Source organism: Anas platyrhynchos, chromosome 9 (genome assembly GCF_047663525.1).
Source record: "Anas platyrhynchos isolate ZD024472 breed Pekin duck chromosome 9, IASCAAS_PekinDuck_T2T, whole genome shotgun sequence".
Taxonomy (NCBI): Eukaryota; Metazoa; Chordata; class Aves; order Anseriformes; family Anatidae; genus Anas; species Anas platyrhynchos.
Genome location: NC_092595.1, coordinates 7,614,540 through 7,634,405, shown reverse-complemented (window position 1 = coordinate 7,634,405; position 19,866 = coordinate 7,614,540). Strand labels below are relative to the sequence as shown.

The window sequence follows — 19,866 nt, the reverse complement described above, 5'->3', positions numbered from 1 at the left end:
ACTTGGATTCGTAGCAGCACTTTGACTTCATTACATAGATAAACTCTTGTATTTCAGAAATAAGTTTGCTACAGGACCTGGAAGTAAGCCTTTGCCATGATGAAGTTAAAGAAGCTTATTTTCAAATTTTAGGGATATATCACTTCTGATACATCCAATACAAGAATTTTAATTTCTGGCTATGCAATCAATACTGCAATGTTTCCAAAAAAAATGTAAGATGCAACTTTATGTTATTTTTTTCTCCCTTGTCTAGCTCATTACTTGAAGAAGTAAAGGATTTATACCTGGAGGCTGCTCATCAGAATGGTGATATGATAGACCCTGACTTGCAGACAGGACTTGGAGTTCTTTTCCACCTGAATGGAGAATTTAACAGAGCAATAGATGCTTTTAGTGCTGCTTTAACTGTTCGTCCAGAGGTACGCTTTTTGGTTTTATATTTTTAAGAATTTAGTTTTACAGGCTGTTTTCTTTCTTGCCTCTTGAACAGACCAATATTAATGAGATGTCATTTCAGCCATTAAAATTTTAATACCTGAAATAGAAATGTTAATTACAAGACAGTCCCATTTAGAAACAGATTTATATATGTCCAATTTCTAGCTGTGTGCTGATTAATTGTACCAGTTATATAAAGTTGCCTATAATCATAAATCAGAACCTCCCATTCTGTGTCAATTAAGAAAAGACATGATACTGTTATTTTCTGCAGTCCTCCCTACTTTGCAATCAAAAATGAGCTATTATTGAGCCCTCTTTTGACACCTACAGTAGAAAACTCATTTTCTCACCAGGACTATACATTATGGAACCGTCTTGGAGCAACCTTGGCAAATGGAGATCGAAGCGAAGAAGCCGTTGAGGCCTACACACGCGCTTTAGAAATACAGCCTGGCTTCATTAGGTCCAGATACAATTTAGGCATAAGCTGCATCAACCTAGGGGCATACAGGTAAGTTAGAAAAATGCATAAACTAAAAAGTCATGGATCATATCTATCAAGTGAAAATTCATTTTCTAGGTAGAACTATCTCAGAGTATAGTTCATTAATCTCAGCCATTGTAAAAAAAAAAAAATTACTCAAAGCACTAATGAACAATGCCTTTCTTATATCCACACATCCTACATAACAGAACTACCGACTTTCTATTAAAAACATAAATCTCTCATTCAACAAGCTGCTTAAACAATTTTAAGCTGTAAATGCAAGTACTCTAATAGTAATCAGTGGGATTATTCTCACACTTAAACTTAGACCTTAAGAGATTTTCTAAAAGAAAATATTAAAAGCCTATCTTTAGAAAGGAAACTTCAGTTAAACTGTTTCAAGTTGCTAATCCTGTCAAAACCACTTTTAATACGTCCTTCAGGAGTCAAGGGTGATATTCCAGGTCTACGAAAAAGGGTCCCAACTGTCAGCTTAAGACAGTTAAGGTAAAGGGGAGCTATACAGCAATGAAGACAACTTCCCCAGATGTATGAATTAGCTAATAAATAAATAAAAAACTCTGAATTAGTGCAAGCCATGTCTGCTTGTTTAAAGCAAATCAAGCAAGAATAAAGAGAGATTGATGAACTGCATTGTTTAAAAAAAAAAAAAAAAAAAAATCAATTCTAGCATGGCATTTCCTAAAGTTTTAAGCTATTCATTAAGCAAATTATATTGCATGTTTCTTTTTTCTTCTTTCCTACAGAGAGGCTGTCAGCAACTTTCTCACTGCTCTCAGCTTGCAAAGAAAGAGCAGGAATCTACAGCAGGTTCCCCATCCTGCTTTATCAGGCAATATTTGGGCAGCGCTTCGAATTGCTCTGTCTATGATGGACCAGCCAGAACTGTTTCAAGCTGCCAATGTGGGTGATCTAGACATTCTATTAAGAGCATTTAATCTAGAGCCGTAGTAAAAAGCATCCACAAATTGATTAAGTTGTATTAGGAAACAGAGAACTCTTTTATTACTCATCTCAAAATGACAACATCTTCCAAATGATCACAGCTGTAGATCGGTAGGGGAATTCTCTCGGACATTATTCAAAAAGGAAAAGTTCAAAAGCACAAGATATTGTAAATAGGCTCAAACTCAAAAGATCAAAATGAGCTGCAGCTAATCTGACAGAGCCCTGAACTCAATGAAATAGCCTTTTCTGAAGAATCTTCATCCCATGCAAGCTATCTCTCTCTATATGTACACAGCTATACAAAGAAAAATATATTACAAACAAACCTAGGTAATCATTATTGCACATGTAGAATGGCAAGCAACGCATCCAAGAAACCTGCTTAGCAGCTCATCACACTATACTGACATCACTTTGCCCTACAACGTGGATTCCCTGTCCTTTTAGTTTCTTTGAAAAATCTTTTTGAGGTCCATCTTCAACATAGCTCTGAAAATAGATGCATGTAAAATGGATGTATTTTGTTTTGAATATATTTATTAGTTGGCAGTCAAGAAAATCTTTGCTTCTGAAGGTACCTTAATTAATCTGGGCCAAATTCTGCAGGCTCACAGTGTTGTAAACAATGTGCAATATTAAGAAGAACATTGTACATGGAGGTCTATGAGATTAGGCCATGTATATATTGGAAGGACAAGTGTTTCAAGCAGAAGCAGTAATTTGCACTAGAATTGTTGCTGTTTAAACCAGCTCTCTCTGACCATGGACAGAGTATGTCTGCTTCTAAGGAGCTCGTAGCAGGATCTGCACCTATCTATGTGTACTTATGCACTTTAATCTTTCTTTTCGTAAAATTGTGCTGTGCTTTATTTTAATTACTAACAGCAGGATGTACAGGATAGCCTTGTTGGCATAGAGGACCAAATATTGTTTCCTGAAATGTGATAAGAGGGTTTTCAATATTCTTATGTTTAAAAAATGCAAATACAGTATAAATTGCAATATCTATTAGAAAGATTATTCTATTATGCATCAGGTACTACATGCATGCATGTGCATGCACATACATATTATGTGAATTATGTCATTTCAGAACATAATAAGCCACAGATCTTTATTGAAAATAAAGAAAAGTCTTTATAGGAGTTAATGCCTGCAGACCGTGCTTGAAGGATTTTTTTTCCTGAAAAGAATGGTCTAAATAATGCTCATAGGATTGGAACTGAGATTTAATCCCGCTGTTATGGCAAACAGTAGCAAAAGTTTCAGTGAACTCTATGACTAAATGACAGAATTTAGCAGACTGATTCCTTAGAAAACATCAGTATTTGTAGCTACTTAAAGATATGTATGCATATCATCTTAATTTTCCCTGATTGGATGAATGAGGTACAGTATTAAAGGAGGAGGCTGCACTGCCACATGATGAATGGATGGATTTGGGCACAGTGCAAACATTTAGCTTGAGGTAAATGCGTCAATCAAATACAGGAATATCATTTTTATGGGGATAACTCTCAGTTGCCAATATTTTTAATACTTTTTTTAAACAGTGGAAGAATGAAATGTAATTGGGTGGCTACTGTGTCGATTCATGGTCAGGAATGTAACGTGCAGGGTAGCCACTGGAATGTGACGAAGTGGGACAAGCAGCACATTTCCTATAAACAGCAGTGGGGAGAAAAAAAGAAAAAAAGCTCAATCGGCTGTTTAAAAAGCAAAATGGACAAAGTTCCATGTGCATTGAGCAGTTTCACTGGTACAAGCCTAAACTTTCTTGCAGCTATTTGTTATTTTGAGCAACCACTTAAAATAACATTTCACATAAAATAGCATAATCACTGCGTCTAAACATCAACTATAATTTGTTTGGGTTTTGTTAAAAATAGGAGGTTTACTCCTCATTCTCTCCCACAGAATAGAGGTGCTGAAATAGCTACAGGAAATTTTTAATAGTGCTTTATTAATTTGTTGTTTATATCTATTCCTGTTTATCTATCAAGCATATAACAACTGATTCCTGCAATTTCCTCTAAGGATTGGTTATCAAGGACTGCCTGAGAATGTCATTTTAGCTAAGTGGGTTGCTGTATGCATATCTGCTGACAACAGTTTGCTCTTTTGCTTTGACAGCGATGTGTGATGACAGCCCTTTATTGATAAGGCAGAGCAGAAGGTGCAGTGCAATTGAATCTGGAGAGTGATAAGAGAGAAGGGAGGCAGCTTTGAGAAGAGGCTGTAAAGCAAAGGCATATGTGCTTAGATTTTCCTTGATGCCCTGCCATCACACACGTTCTTGAACATCCTCTGTGTGGTAGGATAATTAGTGCATATCCAGAGGAATGAGCTGCTCAAGAGTTATATTTTTATACCTTTCAAATCAACAAACTTAAATGCTTGACTTCGCTAAACCTTTTTTTTTTTTTTTTTTTTCCTAGCATGTGTACGAGTAACATTGCAATTCTGTTAGGAAAACCTAATGCAACTCTAGTTCACATGCCCCAAGCCACCCCCAAAAAAGTAGGTAACTTGATTTATCCTAGGATGCACTGCTCAAAACTGCATTCCTGTGCCAGTACACGTCCACTCCCATGTGAGGAGAGCTGCCTGCATAAACCTAGCAAAAAACACACAAGGGCTGAACTCTGCCCCCTGAGGATACTCAAGTCCCCAGTTCACCAGAAGCAACGCAGTCCCGCTGTACAGGACATGGGCTCCAAAATCCCACCCAAAGATTGTGTGCACTCTTGGAGATTACCCCAGCAGTTCTCTGCTGTTTCAGATAGGTGCTCAGCTGGCCGTAGGCTACCACTGACCAACATGTTGTGCAAGGGAGACCAAAGCAGGCTTCCTGGGGGCAGTGGCACATCTCGCACACTGCCAGACACCAGTTCTGTGCTGGCCTGTGCAGGAAAGCGACCGCTGATACATAGCTCACCTTACTTAGTGCTGGGTGCGCTTCAGTGTCCTGGGCTTTATCGTCCTCCTTTAGCCCCCACTGCCAAACCCTGTCAGCACACAAGACAGCTTTGATCTGACCACCTCATGTAGTTTCTTGCATTTTTGGTAGCCAGCATGTGTATTTGCCTGTAACAGCAAGAGGAAATGTAAAGAGCCTGCAGCATATTAACACCTTGAAAAGGAAATGCATCTACTTGTACTTCTAACCAGGCACGAAGCAGGATAAATAACAAGGCTGCTGAACCATAGCAGATTGAGCCTGAGAGTGAGAGACAGGAAATCTGGATCCTCTTCTCAGTGCTCCTTGTGAGATCCACCAAGTCCCCAACTTGCCCAGGTGTGCAAGAAAGGAAGGGCAAATAACAGCCCTTGTGTGGCACTGTACGTGATGGCACTGTACGAGAGCAGGGGAATGCTGCTGTCTCCACAGGCTGTGTGCCTGAGGTCACTCGTAAATTCAGAGAAGGCAACACAGGAGTACAGGGTTGCTCAGCTCTAAGTAAGGAAACAGTTTTACATAAAGACTAGAAATTTCAGAAACGAAGAGACCCTGAGACATTCCAGGATTACAACTGTAGAGCAACTATGGGGTGGTACCAAATTAGAGTGCTGCAATGGTTTATCAGCATCTCCCACTCCTGCTTCCCCTTGTTCTTACTCCCCTCTTTCTCCAGAGGTGATTTATCACTGCCAGGTAATTGACTCCCAATTTTTCAGTCTTTCCTCTTTTGCATATTTCATGCAATTAAAAAGCACTTTCCTAACCCAAGCTTCTGTCTGCCCTCTCCTCTGCAAAAGTTTATGAATATTTATAACAAGTCTGATCCATCAAGCTGCTAAACACTGAAAGTCTTTGCCTGATCAGCTCAGATACAGCTACCTGATGAGGGCTGGCCTCTGATACCACTGCACATGTTTAACAGTCACTGAAATAAAAATGATTATTTATGGGGTGAAGCTTTACAATGAAAGCAATAGGCTCATTTCTTGCTGATCTCTTTAAATGGTAATGATTAAACCCATTGTTGCAGTAGACTGTTTTTTGCCAGTTTAAAGTGTTGGTTTGATCTTCAGGTAAACACATACATATCTGTATGCAATGGCATTTTATTAAGACCTGACAAATAACAGCACTTTTAAAAATACTGAGGGGAAAGTTCCTGTAACACAAAACCTCATGTGACAATAGTGCATGCAACTACACTAACAAATAACCGTAGTGAAATACTAATACTAAGCATGCAGCATTGCTACTTGAGTAAGCATTTAGAGAATGCATGCAGAAGACACACATCGGGTGTTTTAAAGCTATTAATTAGTATCTTCTATGGAATGTTTTAAAAGCACTTTGCATCTTCCGAACTCAAAATCAAGTTCAGGTTATTTGTCACAGTTTAGACAAAACACAGAGCCCTTTTTAAATCCCATCCTTAGAAATTGCTGCGTGTTGTGGATCTCACGTTTGCTTGAAGTCTTTAATGAATGACAGACATCTGCAGTAACTGCTTTTGCAGACAAATTTTGGTACCCTCTTCAGAATCAGAAAGCCAAATGTGTGCAGGTTTCCCGGGGAAGTTGTATGTTTAGATTTTCTTATTTTCTTTACTAGCCTAACCCAGGTAGCACCAAACCAGAGAAAAAGATTCCCAGAGCCATTGAAACAACTACTGTCTTGCTCTACACGTAACACGGCCAGGCTTTTCAAACTTGCCCACTAGCTCTGAAGGCTGCCTGCTATCTGACTACCCTGTTTGAAAGTTGGAGAATCACAGACTGGTTTGGATTGGAAGAGACCTTAAAGACCATCCAGTTCCAACCCCCTGCTGTGGGCAGGGACATCTCCCACTAGCCCAGGTTACCCAAAGCCCCATCCAGCCTGGCCTTGGGCACTTCCAGGGATGGGGCATCCACAGCTTCTCTGGGCAATGTACATGTAAAACTTCACAGGATCTGAGCACCTGCTGTATGCATGGGTTTCAGCTGCAGACACTCAATTCAGCAGAAAGCTCAGCACATCAGGCACGAAGAGCTAATGAGTCAATTTGGAAAACTTGGGCCTGTCTGCCAGGTGGAAAGGAGGGCCCTAACAACACCAACAGGTGCTCCACAAACATTCATAGGATCACAGGCCCCCATGACAGGAATAATAGCTGCTGACATTACCAGCAGCCACAGAAGCAAAGATCGAGGCCTAAATCATTGCCTGTTACAGCCAGTGAGAATTGGACTGACACAAATTGGTTGTAGATCTCTCTTGCCTGAACGTGCATCTGCAAAATGAGACATATTAGTTTCTTCACATGAATAACCTGCGCAGTTGACAAACGGAGATTTCTGGTCACCAGTGTTGTCAGCTTTGCAGCCTGTACAGTGAATTTATGTAATTATGTTTGTAAAATACCAAGTATTCACAGACAGAAGTGATAGACAAAATGCACTGCATGCTGTGAAAAAAACTGACGGGTGGATATGCAATAGTGTTATCTACTATCCAAACCTCATCTATGCTAGAAATCAAATTACTTCATTATGGTTCTATTTTTGGACTGGTGAAATAAATCAGACACAAGAGCGCCATGCATGTAGAGACCACAGATGCTTTGAACAAACCTTGGCAAAATGAAAAATGTCGCAGAACCCACAGAAAGTTTCAGAGCCTCAGCCCACAGAGCAATAGGTACTATGCCTGGGAGAGAGACAGAAGGAACCTAAAGTTTCCTAAAATAAGCTGTAACTTTACAAATGCTTGCACATGTGACAGCAAGCTTGCATGGTCAAGATTTAATGTGCTTTGATCTTTTTTCCCCTTCCACATTTACAGAATGTCATTGACATTGGCTAAAACTTTAATTTAAATAGCCTTTTTAATATCAGTAATTATTGTAAATTCAGAAAAATCAAAACATTTATAAATATATTTTATATATCAGAGTATAACATATCTAGATTCAAATAAAACTATATAGTTTTGAAAGGCATTCTGTGCAGCTTCTTCTATATGCTGTAAACTGTTTGAAAAACCTTTGCTATCTTGCATCAGTTTTTTTGGCTTTATTTTTAAGCCAACATACAGGAAAGAAGGGACTCTAGGGTTGGCAGATACTTTCACCTGGGCTGTCAGAGGAGCCCTGCTGCTGCACAGACTTACATTGCTCACTTAACGCCTCTGTCGATGGGTCGGTGGACGTGCAGGGTGCAGCACGTGGAGGTGGGAGCTCAGCCCTACACCTGAATGTTTACATTCCCTTACAAAGGTCCACACCGACCCAGACCGAGCACCTGGGTCTGTAAGTACATGAGGAGTAAAAAATACCTTTCTTACAACTAACTCGCCTCTGTATACTTAGTGCATTATCAGCTGTGTATTATATTAAACACAGAGCTGTAGTTTACTGATGCTTTACGTTGATGTTTCCTTGCACTGCTCTTTAAAATAATCTATTTCCTCAGAAATGAACTACGTGCATATTGGATGTGTTAAATTTATTAAGCTCATAGATGACTATTTGCAGAGCACCACATTTAATGTAGTATTTTTGTACTGTAATGGAAGCATGCCTTCCTTGGGTTCTTTTCCACATACTGAATTGTATTTATTTACCTGTATTTATAACTGTGCAATTTTTAAATATGTTTTAAAAATAAACTTTGTCTGTGGCTTCAAATATTTCCAAATCTGTTCTCAATTTGATGATGGTTTTGACTTTAATTACCTGAAATGAAAAGAGGGACCTACTTCTCCAAGTGAAATAAAGGATTTTTAATATGAGGTCTTCTTTCCTACTGTTTATGACATAGTAGTGCTTCTCTGGTTAAAAATAAAGCCCAGAAAAGGCTTTTTTTCCTTATCAAAAGATTTTTAATAAACTCATCAAGTTACTCTGAGGTGAGGCTTTGGTTTGTTTGATTAACCTTATATATATATTATTTTTAATTATTATTTTTTTTAATTTTTTATTTTATTTTATTTTATTTCAACACATTGGTCAACTATATTTACATCTAGAATTTATACTAGCTGAGGACTGGACCAAAGGAGGTTGCACATACACTCCAAATGAGGAAAATGGAAAGAAGTATATGAGAATTTTTCCTGAGATCATGCAACTTCACACTTCAAAATTAAAGCACAACTAATATTACAAAACAGTCTTCTAGGAGACAAAAAAAAGCCAACTATCAGTGATTGGCAGACTGGCAAAGGAAGAGCTTTTTATAGAAGTAAAATAAGCAGAAATCAAGCACATGCTGTAGAATTTGAATGGAAAAACTTCCAAATCTTGTTCTTCATAATGTCATGAAAGTAATTCTTCAGAAAACATATAATTTCCTTTATTCTGATAGTAGGAAGAGCTTTTCTATATAACTATATCCTGCCTAGTGCAACATAGCATGGTGAATGCATAGACTTCAAAGTAAAAAGTCAGATTCGCAGCCTCATCCTGAGTGTTCTTAAAGGTATGTTACATCATTAGTCAAAGCAACTTCCCACAAACCACCGTGGGAGTTGGCAGTAATTTTAGTTTTGGCTTTCACACAATTTGCTGACAGAATAGATGTGACAGCCTGGTGCTTTTGCTGTATGTGGGACTGGGGGGGAGGAGAGGGTACAAAGTTGGGATAGATCTGGAGGCCTGACCCCTTTTATTGCTGCTCAAGCATACCAACAAAGAATAAGCTGGAGTGTCCATTAGTTATGTGCTCTGTAGCAAACACAGACCAGGAGCACAGCACTGCAGTCCCGAAGTTAAAGCAAGAGAGAGGCTGAGCAGAAATCCTACACACAGAACTGTTCAAAAAATCAGTGCGAAGGACACTGGCAAAACAGTCTGAAAATATAATCACCTACTGCACACAGCTGTCAGCCATACATTATCTGTCCTCTGTATTTTTATAGCACTCATTTTTCATCACAGCTGTCAGTGCCTCGCTTACCCATGTCGTGCTGGTAGCACACCTGAGGGACAGAGGTGTTATTTTCCATTCTAGTGATGCGGAGCAGAGACCAGGGGTGGTACTCACTTGTCAGTTATCTAATACTGCCTTCCCCAAGCAGTCCGCAAAAGTCAGCGGTCACAACTCTGCACAGGAATTCTCGCATGAAGTCTGAGCAGAGCCCTAAGTTTTGCCCCTTAGCTTGCACAAGGAGCCACATTCCCTCACCTCCAGTTGCTTAAGTGGTGTGAATACGATGCAGAGTGACTTGTTGTGATCACAAAGAACATCTGTGATAGAGAAGAACCAAGAGATCATTACATTTGGACTTTGAGGGCTGAACCATCTTTACCTTTCCTGTCATCACTCAACTCTTCACATGGCCCCTACTTCCATGTCAGAAAATGTCACTCAAAACCTGGTAGGTTCACTTCTTGCATCTCCTCCAGCTCATGGTCCCATGATCCTGTGAAAAGATCAAAGGGTTGCCATCCATCAGTCTCCTTTTTTGGCCTATTCTTGCATCTACCAAAGATCCCAGTGGTCACGCTGCTATGTGAATCCCTTATGCATGAAGAAAAACAATCCTTTACAGAACAGCAGGTCAAATTCCTAAATGAATATGAGGACTTACAGACCAAGAAAAAGCTATAATTAAACAGCAGGAAATGGAGCGAAATGACAGCACTCTTCCATGTGAACATTGCCAACTCTTATATTCAAAGAACTTCAATTGGCTTAAAAGTTGCAAACAAAAAAATTAGCAATGGAAATCCTATTTTCTAGTTTTGCCACATTATACCCATTCTGCACTTGGGTTTTTGTTTGTTTCGGGAGGCAGAGGGGATTTTAAGGTTTTTGTTTCTTGCCATCCAGAGAATTGCCAGAAGAGATTAAGTCTGTCACAAACCTCTTTGTTTCCCCATGCAGGTTTTTAGGTAAAACACCAAACATGACCACAGAAAGTAAGAAAAGAGGCAGCATCAGAACATGTTCAGTCTACTCCTCTTGAGTTTGGACAGGAAAGAAAGAAAGAAAGAATCCACACAGCCACAAGTGAGAATATTTCTTTTTAATTTAAAACAGTTGCAACAATGTCATTCACAACCTTGCTCATCCCAAATACTCTCCGAAATGTTAACAGTGCTCCAAGCAAACAACTCTGAATGGTGCAAAGTAAACCAGTACAGACACTTCAAGGATACAACAGTAAAACCTCTGAAGAGTGAACAGAAATCAGAAACGGATCTCAGCCATTAGGGTAGACAGGGATAGGAACAGAATGAAAAGTGATGTCCAGTTATGTATTTTGCATAGTCTTTCAATGCATGAAAACAGCAATGGAGATAAAAATGGCTGCTGCCAGGATGCAATACAAAAGGAATGGAGATGCTTCTAAAACAATCTAATAACTCCAGTTGCATCTGCATTCAGAATGTGTGCTACAACTCAGCGGAGGCTGCCTGAGCCAAAGAAACTGATCCTGGTTTCAGTTCCACCAGTGCAAGTCAGAAGTAAAGTCACTGAGCACAGCAGAATTACAAGTGATGGGAGTCAAGAACCATCTAGACTTGTTTTTAAACCATGGCTTTTTTGGGAGTGGACATCCTGCTCCTCGAGATTCATGATGTTTCTCATGATATCCCATCACAAAACTGAAATGCCTTAACTGCTCATTTAGAAAAGGTGGAAAATCTCTACTTTGGGAAAGAAGAGAAGAATTCCTGAAAGCCCTGAAGAACTTCAGATATTTTCAAGTCCTAGGTTTTAGCACATCTGTAAACCTTTCCCTTGAACTGCTCCCTGCACTTCTGACCCACTCGCTCATTTCGGCAGGCAGTACATGAGAGTGCTCAACTGAAAAGAACTTCAGAAGCCGAGGTGCTACCTCTCACCTGCTGCAGCCAGATAATGCCCTTCCCCTTTTATTTATTGTTTCCAGTTTGTCACCTTTTTAAGTGTCTCGTGTCAGCTGAAACCACTATCAGTCCCACAGCTCTTCCTGTTTTAGGATGCACCAGACAAATGGTTTGCACAAGTCCAAGCTCCACCCTTAATCCTAAGAGACCAGCCACGTTTCCAGTTTAATAATGAACATGATAACTGCTTCCACTTACCCGGAGTCTCTAAGTAAAAAGGTAACAGTCATCAGATCTTGTTAGTTTATAAATAGCCCTTTAAGATTATGAGGCAAGAGGGAAGCTGATGTGTTGAACTCCATTGGGATATAAATAGGTATTCAAAAAAAAAAACATAAATAAAAGACATTTTTTTTTCCCACTGCCAGAATGATAAAGCACAAATATAGATATATGAATGTTTTGTTCTTTCACTTTAAATTGAAGATGTGACATTTGCTGATCCCATTTTCAAACTTGGCATTTTCTGGTGAGATACACAAATACTCAAAAACCTTGAGGAAGGAAAAAAATTACTGGCAGATTTTATTTTGTCCAGAACTGGTGGCTCAATAATTACAAAGCAGCTGAATCTCACAGGAGCCACTTAATGCGCTATAGCACCATGCTTTTGTGTCAATAAGAGCGCTTAATGGAGGAAGCTTTCCCAGCAATTAGGCACCATTTACAGAATTATTGCACTAGGATTTTTCTCCTCTCTTAAGATCAGAAGCTGAAAAAATACACTTTTTTTTTTTTTTTTTTTGCTCTGCATGTTGTTTTTTTTCCTCCAAATGCTGGAAAAAATAAAATGCCCTGCTCATAACCAGATCTTTAATTTGGGTTCTCTTTTGTAGCTGCTTGAATTTTTCTGTTAAACTCGCAGGTACTGCAGAGATTAAAGCTCCCTGTCTCTCATATTCTACAAGGTATTTTCTTTGTTTTTTTTTCTTTGTTTTGACCTTTCCAATTTACTTGAAGGCTCAGTAAAATTACATGAGGCAACTCCTTCAACCATCTCTTAGCAGTGGCTAACACATTTTGAACTTTTAGTAGTTTTTGGAATCACAAACAGTATCACATTCACCATTGCATTTTTTTCCTAGAATTAATGTTTTCAATGACAATTTAAAAACCCATATATATATAATCTTGCCTGTGCTGCAAACTGAAATAACACCAAAAAAAAATAAAACAAAAACAAAAAAGGGGCAGGAAAGGCCAGCCCCTACCTACCCACCCTTCATTCCTGCCAGAGATATAAAACCCCTTTTGTGAAGGTGTCTGTAAAAGAGCAGATTATTGGTGTGATCACAAGTTACAAGAAATCTGAAAAATCATGAGAAAGTATTGCCTTTTTTTTTTTTTTTTTGGGGGGGGGGAGGAATCATTAAATAAATATAACAGAACTTTACTAAGCAATTTTCCCCATTTGTAGATGGAATTAAATACTTAAGCAGCCTTTGGCAGAAAGAAGAATGGCACTGCAAATACTTTGTCAGGGAGTTGATTTCAGCTGGAATGTGAGTGAGCTAGATGCAAATTTCCAGAAAGAAATATAATGGGACAATAACTCCTTCTTTACCTCCTTCATAAGAAAAAAAAAAAAAAAGATAAAATAATAGGCTTTTCCTGAGAGCACACTATTTAATTTTATCATCAGAAAAAAATTCCTTCTTTTAGCCACTTGTAATCCTGAATCTGTTTGAAGAACTTTCAAAACAAACATTCAAGAGAGGATGAAGAAACCTACCTCTGTGAAAATAAAATCCACTATTTCTCTTTGGCAGAAAATGTACAGGGCACTGACATCTCCATTAGTTTCTCAGTTTTATGCATCAAAAATGCAAAACGAAACACTACAAGACTGGTGTAACTGTAGCTGGCTTTTCTCACTGTAATGACAATAATCTCAAATAAGACATTTTGCTCTGAAGAACACTCACACACACCCTCCCTCCAACTTTACACGTGATATTTCCATAAGTGGTCTGCACTCTGGCTAAAAACAGTGACTCCCAGTTACCACAGGTGCAAATATTTCTTCATGGTCTTCAATGGATGCATGGACTGAACACGCAGGAGTTGAGCTGAACTGGTCTGGTTTTGTCCAATTTTGAAAATCATGTTTTCTCCATATACTAGCTGCAAACTCCACCAGTAATCTGCATGGTCTTAAGGTATCCTTTAAGGTGTATAAATTTAAAACAAGGTACTATACATCACCTGATAGAAATTCTTCCCTCTAATGCTTAAGAAGGCATCAAATAACTGTTTTTAAATAAACTATAAATATCCCATGTTTTCCTTTGCTTTTTGGTAGTCCAAGGGTTAGGGGTCTTTTGTTGGCTTTGATATTTTTTTCTTGGATGCTTTTTTTGGCAGGTTAAAAAGGCTTATGGCTTCTTAAGGCCAGGTAATAGATTTGAGGCCTAACTTGGTATCCTGTGGTAAAAATAAATGTAGCCCTGGTCTTTCGGAGGTCGTTCTGAGGCACAGACTCTAAGGTCATTGTAGATCACCCATCTGAAATGAAAACAAGACTGATTACATTCTGTCTGTATAGAAGTCATCACTTATCAAGGACTAATCAAATCCAAAGTTCAAAGAACTTAAAATCTAAATGTAGGCATTGCAACAGGAAAAAATGACCTGAGAAACAGCTAAATCACCTTTACTGGCAATATCAAGAACCGAAAAGGAAGAGGGATGTGTAGAGGAGTATGCAGTTACAGTTTAAATGAAGGAAAATTATGGATTTATGATTAAAAAAAAAAAAAAAAAAAAAAAAGCATATCAAAATCACAGCCAAGATCAGTCCACAGTACTATCAGTACTAGTGTTAGTACTATCCTATAGTCTGATGGGTTTCTATTAATGGGAAGGGAGAGGAAGTTGAGGGAAGCTCAGATAAACAGTAAGGTACAAAACTGATGCCCCCAAATGAACAAAGATTTGAAATAACAAGGACAGAACACCCACTGATTCATTTCAACCTAGATCTCAGCCATATCAGAGTTGACTAATCACATCTATAATCTATAACAATCAGAAACTTCATCTCTTTGGTGGGAAATATATACACGGTTATAACGTGTGTTTTGCATGCCATGAATACACATCCTGCTCTTAACAGATGCATGTTTCAAAGAAAACATTTGTACACCCATGTGTCTCCCTCCACTCATCATCAGCTCACCTTCCTTCTTTCTTGAGATGACAAACATAGTGGCCACTCATTGTGGATGTTCCCATGTGGCTGATGAACCCAAACAGCTCGTATCCTGTTTAAAAAATACAAAGGGGAGCATAAATCTTATTGCTAGCATTGCAATATGAATCCAGGGGAAACTTTTCTTTCTAATCCTTGAGAAGCACCTGGGCACTCCTAACTCAGACTCTGCATCCCCAAGCACAGTATCTGTTAAGACTGCAGCATATGCTCAGTTTAACTAGTACTCAGATTCACTGTCAAACATCAAAACAATCCAAGCAAAACCCACATACATCTGTGCATGTACAGCAGGGCTGTGATCACAGCCCTGGAAAGAGAAAACAGCAGATTCATTCCCAGTTCACAGGGAGCACCACAGAAAGTGCTAGATATGGAGTTCATTCCGCACACAGATTAGCTATGTGTTTGAGCGTGATCACAGATCCCCTATAAGTCAAACAAAAAAACACATAAGTTCTAAATTTCATCAGCTCATAAGAGGGAGGACAGGAAAGAAACTTCTTCCTTTAATACAAAGGACAATTTTTGTACTTTGAGCCTCTGGAGAACACATCATTGGTTCTTGCTCCCCACCCATTCATGCCATTCACCCAGATTACCACCAAAAGTAAAAGGGTACCTTCTTTCAGGATATTGCATAAGGACAGAGGCCTGGATTTTGGTGGAGAGGGCTTTCTGGAGCCATTTTACAGTATCATGTTGGTTATCAGGATTTCAGGCACTCAGTAAATGGTCTCAGTCTATAAAGGCTAAGTACCACAAAAAATAATTATTCCAAATCTTTATTTTCTTTTTGTTGTTGTTGTTGTTTTTTAATCTAATGATTATCAATCTTTCCCACATCTCCACAAGACTTAAGATTGGATTTTATCATGTTAGAAACAAAGAAATTAATGTTCTTATACAATAATGGCAACCACAGAACCAAAATCAAATTGGATGTTAATATTTTTTTCTAAGACCATTACAGTCAAAACCAGAGGGACAAGCTTAGAACATAAAACAGTTATTAGAATAGGTCACAAATGACCCTTCAAAAATGTTATATGATCGCATAACATTGGAACCACTGAGCTATTGTACTCTAGTGCTTTTACACTTAAGTTGCTGTGTGGGTTTTTTTTTGCCTACTTCACAACTTTGACTGCTGTACATTTGCTCCATCTTGTGGTTTATTTAGCAGTCATATGACTGAGAATCTCAAAGAAAAAAACATGGCCCAAAAGAAAACATCAAAGCAGTACAAACAGGATGCTAATTATACCAGCCACATTAGAATAAGGAATTTGGTTGAGGGGATTTTATCAACCCACCCACCCAACCTCACCCCACACTACAGAAGGACAGAAACTCAGGTGGTCTGCAACAGCAGTGTTATCTTTGGGATACTCAGCCTCTGAAGATTTCCACATTCTAGCTTTTCTTTGTCCTTCTATCTTACAGCAACAGACAAAAAAGTAAAACTAGGCCAGGAGAGACTTTTATGCCGTGGCAACAAAAAGCTGGGACTCAGGTTATTCAGTGAGTCCAGAGAAAGTTTACTGAGCAAACACAGACCACAGAAATTAGCCCCACAGCATCTGGCTCAGCCCCAGAAGCAGGATTAAAAGTAAATTGTCTGCAAGAAGTACTTGGGTAGGTGTGATGCAACAACACAATCGCCAACTCTAAGCTGAAGAACTTACTTCCAGGCCCATCTTTGATCCTGGGTCCCTCTGATCCTGTCTCTGCAAGGATATTCGCGTTAGCATGGTTCTCCAGATCCATCACGTCCAAAGCAGGCTCACTCTCTTCCTCAAGTTCAGGGCGGCTGAAGATCCATTCCAGCGCACGCTCCAAATTATTGTTCTGTGAGTCAATCAAACAAAAAAGCAGCCCTTAATATATTCTCTAGAATCATGCTACCACTCAGATACCAGCCTTTGAAACAAATACGGACCATATGCAAAAGCCCTGAAAGCTTCTAAGATATATATTCTACCTCCATGGAAAACAGTATTCAACAAGCACTCTGCAGAAGCTTAATAAATGGAAAGGAAATCTTTCCATAAACGTTCCCCATCGTCCCTGATTTCCCATCATGAAGACAGTCTTTAGGCATTCATCTCAACAGATGTTTCACTACATTTTAACGTTATGTAATGCACACTGCCCACCTTCTCCACTTTAACCTTACCAAGTCAGGCATCCCACACTTTGCCAGAATGCATTACATGCATTACCCACTAACTCAATTTTTATATGTATTTTTCAGAGCTACCTGAACACGCACACATACAGGGCACATAATATCAGATAAAATCCACATGCTACCACTAATTCAAGGAACTCACTGTTGCCTTCAGCGCTTGAATTGCTAGGTTCCTTTGGAAACCCATGGAAATGATAATGGCAACCATCTCTTCAGGAGGCTGGTTATCCAGCCCAACAGCCCCTAACCCAGTTGCTCCACTGGAAGTGGCTCCTACAAACGCAGGTACAACCAGTGGCTCAGCAAAATCTGGAACAATAAAACATTGATCAATTCATTCTTTTGCACACACACAAACAAACAGGACCTCAAAGAAGCCTGGAAATCAATGTGCAGTTTATTTCACTTGCCCAGGTGGGACTTACATGTGTGGAAAGCCTCAAAAAACAACAGGTTGCAACAACTTGGCACATCACAGAAGTGAAACAATTGAAGGAAAGTAGCAAAAGTTGATGTAGAAGCAGTGATGACACCAGAACAGTAGACAATCCAGCTGATGTGCATATAGTTGTAAAATTAACTGATTCCATAGCTGAAATATTCTGGTTAAGCTCAAGTAAAACTTGTTCTCCATTTACACAAGCAACACAAGAGTCCACAAAGAAACGGGAACTCAACCAAATCAGGAGCTCACTGGCAAGGGAGTGCTCAGCTATACTCAGTACCAAATCACGGGCTCAAACTTTGTATGGTTGAAACATGGGAACTGGAGAACATCTAGCTGCTAATTAGGTGTCCATCAGTAGATAGCACAACTTATAAATATGTTGTGAATGCACTAATCTGAGCTAGAGAAGGCTGATATGGCAAAAATGCATCCACAAAACAGAGCTCTCTGTACTTACGCTTGATCACAAGTCAGCTTTCCCCTCTGCAGCATAGACCTAGCCAAAGGCTGGACAACAGAGAGCTAGCCCACACCACCAGTGAGGACAAGAGACAGTACTCTTGGTGTAACTTAGGTTTGTTGTTGTCTTCTAGACAGAGGATGCCATATGATGGTCAAGACCTGCATATCCTAGGAGCAGCTTAGGAAAATTCACTCACACTTCCAGGTTTCCTGAGGTGAGGAAGGGGGATGTTGTTTCTCTGTCACACATTATCAAATTACGACTGCCACGACAGACAACCAGGAGGTGAGTTTAGTTTGCACCTTCCATTCACTAACCTGGTTCTTCCATATGTGCAATGATCCAGTTGAAAGCCACTTCAGCACCCAGGTTGCCTGTATAGTACACGGCTTTCCGACATGCTTCCAAAGGAAAACCCATCTCCGCCAGTTGCATAACTGAAGACTCATCAATATCTAGAGCTGCAAGAAAGGACCGTCTAGAATATACAAGTCTAATTTAATCTGTTGTACAGTTGTTCTTAATTTTATTTGTGGTGCTACATATTACTATACATACTGCTAGGATTTGTTTTAGTACTAGTACTTAGGTTAGCAATAAAGCCACACTCATTAGAAAGCAGCCTTGTACAGAGCATTATAGTATTCATTATGATTTATTATGGACTTGGAATCATTTGTCTCACTAACCTACATAGGCCATTAACCTTGACAATTTCCTACAGAATTTCATTTATAAAAGAACTCACTGCTGAATTTTAAGGGGTGAAGTTAGGTACTGAGCTTAGCTAGGGAAGGCCATCTAGAGCCATCACAGCTTTCAGAGGAAGGATCTTGCAGGCAAGAGAAACAGTGGCTGCTGGATCTAGCAGTCTCCAGCTGAACTTCATCTCTGAATTACATAGCCTGACAGCTTCAGCTGAGATCAGAGTCCAGAGGGAGCCAGGATCAAGCAGCTGTAACCCCCAGAACTGCAAGATCCCGCCGATGAGTGGCATCTTGCACATGAGCCCTTGGCTCCTGCTCTGGTCTGTTATGCTTTGAACACCTGCAGAAATTCAGCGAGTCTTTCTTCCCAGGAGAGGTGGTACCCACCTCTCTTTAGGTCTCATACCATACCACTCGGACACATTGTCTCTTCTGGGGCTTTTAGCTTAGAGCAGAACTTCTGCTACTGCCTCTACTGATGCATGGAAAAATCAATTTGTTCTGACAGCACTGCTGATACTATAAAGCACTACAAGGACCTTCTTGGTATTCTCTCTCTCATTAATAAGTTATTATTAGAAGTAGCACAGATAACATTCTGCTTAGAGATAACTGCAGGTAAAAATAAGTTTCCAACACAGTAAATATTAAAGACACCTCACAGATATTCATATTGCACTTACACCTCCTTCATTCTACAAAACAGACCTGAAATAAGTCTCTGCTAAGATCATAACGACTTCAGTCTGGAAGTACAGCCGATTCATCAATGAAAGTAGCAACCAAGTCTTCTCTTTAGCAAGCAATTATATAAAACATAAAGGAAATTTCAAGCCTAGAGAGGTGCTGTTCAGCATTCAACATAGACAACTGTTAAGTTAAGGCTCTGTCCATAGAATCTGCATCGCATCTTACATATATCCAAACATATGTAATGTTTAAACCTAAAATATCTCCTAGTTCATATAATTAAATGCATGGGTATAAAATAGTAGTGTCTATTTTCTAATAAATGGCTGCATGTGTGAAGCAAAAATATTGTAAAACATTGCATCTGAGTTAACATCTCCTGGTCTGTTAACAATTGTATTTTATTACACACAGGTACATCAGATTTCATATTCAAGG

At 39.2% G+C, this 19,866-nt stretch overlaps 2 protein-coding genes across 4 annotated transcripts in view; one reads left to right on the top strand and one right to left on the bottom strand.

Annotated features, from left to right (window-relative positions):
- The window catches only part of PEX5L (peroxisomal biogenesis factor 5 like), a 107,295-nt gene extending 98,767 nt beyond the window's left edge, over window positions 1–8,528 (top strand). For both annotated transcript variants that reach the window (XM_021275771.4, XM_027464516.3), the window contains 3 exons: window positions 257–422; window positions 798–955; window positions 1,699–8,528. In XM_021275771.4, the coding sequence (XP_021131446.1) occupies window positions 257–422; window positions 798–955; window positions 1,699–1,903 (529 nt within the window). In that variant the 3' untranslated portion in view covers window positions 1,904–8,528. The remainder of the gene's footprint in view (window positions 1–256; window positions 423–797; window positions 956–1,698) is intronic.
- Window positions 8,529–10,853: 2,325 nt separating this feature from the next.
- USP13 (ubiquitin specific peptidase 13) overlaps window positions 10,854–19,866 on the bottom strand; it is a 47,426-nt gene continuing 38,413 nt past the window's right edge. For both annotated transcript variants that reach the window (XM_027464511.3, XM_027464512.3), the window contains 5 exons: window positions 18,349–18,492; window positions 17,263–17,429; window positions 16,615–16,777; window positions 14,894–14,978; window positions 10,854–14,220 (listed from right to left, as the gene is read on the bottom strand). In XM_027464511.3, coding sequence (XP_027320312.1) covers window positions 14,127–14,220; window positions 14,894–14,978; window positions 16,615–16,777; window positions 17,263–17,429; window positions 18,349–18,492 — 653 coding nt within the window. In that variant the 3' untranslated portion in view covers window positions 10,854–14,126. The remainder of the gene's footprint in view (window positions 14,221–14,893; window positions 14,979–16,614; window positions 16,778–17,262; window positions 17,430–18,348; window positions 18,493–19,866) is intronic.